The sequence below is a fragment of the Gossypium hirsutum genome, chromosome D03, assembly GCF_007990345.1.
Source record: "Gossypium hirsutum isolate 1008001.06 chromosome D03, Gossypium_hirsutum_v2.1, whole genome shotgun sequence".
Classification (NCBI taxonomy): Eukaryota; Viridiplantae; Streptophyta; class Magnoliopsida; order Malvales; family Malvaceae; genus Gossypium; species Gossypium hirsutum.
The window spans coordinates 7,158,784-7,161,348 of NC_053439.1; the positions used below are offsets into that span (position 1 = coordinate 7,158,784).

At 39.9% G+C, this 2,565-nt stretch overlaps 1 protein-coding gene across 1 annotated transcript; it reads left to right on the forward strand.

Moving 5' to 3' along the window:
- Nucleotides 1–1,368: 1,368 nt before the first annotated feature.
- Nucleotides 1,369–2,313, forward strand: LOC107950037 (tropomyosin-2-like). Its single transcript, XM_016884786.1, has one exon. The coding sequence runs from the start codon at nt 1,369–1,371 to the stop codon at nt 2,311–2,313; it is 945 nt and encodes a 314-aa protein (XP_016740275.1).
- Nucleotides 2,314–2,565: the final 252 nt, after the last annotated feature.

Below are 2,565 nucleotides of genomic sequence, written 5' to 3' on the forward strand. Positions count from 1 at the left end.
CTCATATAGTGAGCTTTAGGAACTTGCCTTAGGTAGAACTATCCCAAAACCCTAGCGGATTCCTGATAAGTGTTTTTGCTATTTCATGTTTGTATTGGATTATATTTTTTTGGTGTGATACTAACTTGGGTTTGTTTTGTTTTGATTGCATGACATTAGGATTGCATAGCATTTCATCCTAGAAGGCGTTAGTTCATATTCAGTTACTAAATAGAAAGCTTATCATGGAAAAAGAGTTTCTTGATAAAGTGGAAGATAATGCGGCTGTCCAAACTTGGTTAGAGACAACACAGCAAGGGAAATGTGATAGTTTGGCTAAAGGATATGTGTCAGAGTTGTGGGACTTCACTCGTATCAATGTGACTCAGAATAGCCTACAGGAACTGAAAGAAATGTGGGATCAGTGGGATAATGAGATCAAACGACTGCTTTATTCTAGCTATAGAGATCTACCTTTTTTGCTCGACGTAAAGGTGGATAAGCACCTATTTCGTGCCTTAGCCCAATTTTAGAACCCTGCTTATAGTTGTTTCACCTTTGGAAGTGTTGATTTAGTGCCTACAATGGAGAAATATACTGCATTACTTCATTGTTCGAAGATCCAAGTAGACAAAGCCTACTCGAGAGCTGCTAATGTCCTAACCTTTTTGAAGAAATTGATGAATATTACATGGATGAATGAGCAATGGGTCGCGGCACGAATTAAACAAAAGGGAGATAGTAAATGCATTCCTTGGAAGAACCTGAAGGATTTAATTCTAGCACACCTGGATACGAGGAAGAGGGTTGATGTCTTTGCCTTGGGTATTTACGGTTTAGTTATCTTTCCCAAAGCCTTAGGAAATGTTGATGAAGCAGTCACTGATCTTTTTGACCGTCTTGATAGGGGGTTATACCGGTTCTAGCAATTTTGGCAGAAACTTTCAGATCTTTGAATGAATGCCGAAGAGCAGGTGAGGGTAGATTTATTGGTTGCACGCAGCTCCTTTTAGCATGGTTTCACAGTCACTTTTGGAAGGTGGATAAGGTTTCTTATCGGGTTTTTCTAAAAATTGTTTTCCTTTGAAAGAAATAGTGGCATTACCGAGGCAGGATGATATTTCAAAGGAAAAATGGATGGCAATTCTTCAGAATCTTCAAGAGGAGGATATTGAATGGAGAGCTCCTTGGATGCTGCCAGATGAGATCTTATATAGGCGTGGAGATTTTGACTGGGTCCCTTTGCTTGGGATTTGGGGAGCCATTAGCTATGCACCGTTATTGGTACTGAGACAGTATAGGTCAAGGCAGTACTTACCTACAACCCAAGGATTAGCTCAATGTGAATTCTCGTATAAATGTGATGGTTACAAGAAGAAGATATGAGAAATGACTAATGCTTGGAGGCAGACTCGCCGAATGAAGAGGTTGGCAGTATGTCTATCAACTACTCCTGAATATATCGAATGGCTAAACAGAAGGATCAATGACAATATACCTGTGCCAAGTCAGGGAGACAATCAACTAGCAGAAAAGCATGTACGAGTTGTCCCTTCCGAGCTAGAAATTATAAGACAGGATTTTGAACGAAGAAATTCAGAGCTCGAAAAGAAGATAGAGAAAATGGAAGAGGAGAAGATGAATTTAAAGTTGGACATAGATATGCAGAAGCTAGAAACTGAAGGCCTGAGAAAAGGAAAGCGCAAAGCCGAGGAAGATTTGAATAGCTTGAAGATGGATTATAAGAGACTACGCCTGTCAGTGAGAACTGCTGGGTTGGGAAAAACCTTAGAGCAGTGGCGTCAAGAAGTTCAAGAAGAAAAGGTCAAGGCTGATAGGTGGGAAAAGAGATTTCAGGAGGCTCAAAAGCAAAATAAGTCCCTTGAGAGGAGTTTGTCAGAAAGCCAGAATGAAAAGGATAAATTAAAAGCTAGGGTGGCCGAACTGGAGGAAACTATTCATCAATATCGAAGTCGCAATGTTGTGATAGAGTTGCAAGCAAACTTGAATAGGATCGAGCAAATAAAGAGAACAGTAGAAGGATTAGAGATGCCATTACAGAACTGTGAAGCCAGGATTGAACATCTGGAAGCAAATGAAGATCATCAAGGTGAACAGCTTCACTATTTCCAGGATCAGGTTGCAAGAAGGGATCACATTATGGGAGAAGCTGTGGTTCAGATTCAAGGGGTAGTTGAGCACCTGCAGAATTTGGCAATACAAGCTGATATAATAAGTGTGAAGTACGAATCGGAATCAGATCAGGGGCAGAAGTTGGCATCGTTACTTAGGGAGATTAAAGTTCTAAGTGTTAGGGCAAGGCCTTATTTATAGCCATTTTATGTAAAGAAATTTTTTCTCTAGTAAAGTTTTCTGAGTGGAATTGAATTATAATTAAGCCTTTCTTGCATTCATCTCATGCATCGCATCATATGCATTAGCATCGCATCATATGCATTAAAGACCTTTATTTAATCCTAATAAGTCAAAATCACTACTCAGTTAACTTGGAAACCAACCAACCAACCAAACACCGGTACGACACTCGAGCAAAGGTTAAGGACATGGATCAGAGATTGGAAAAGC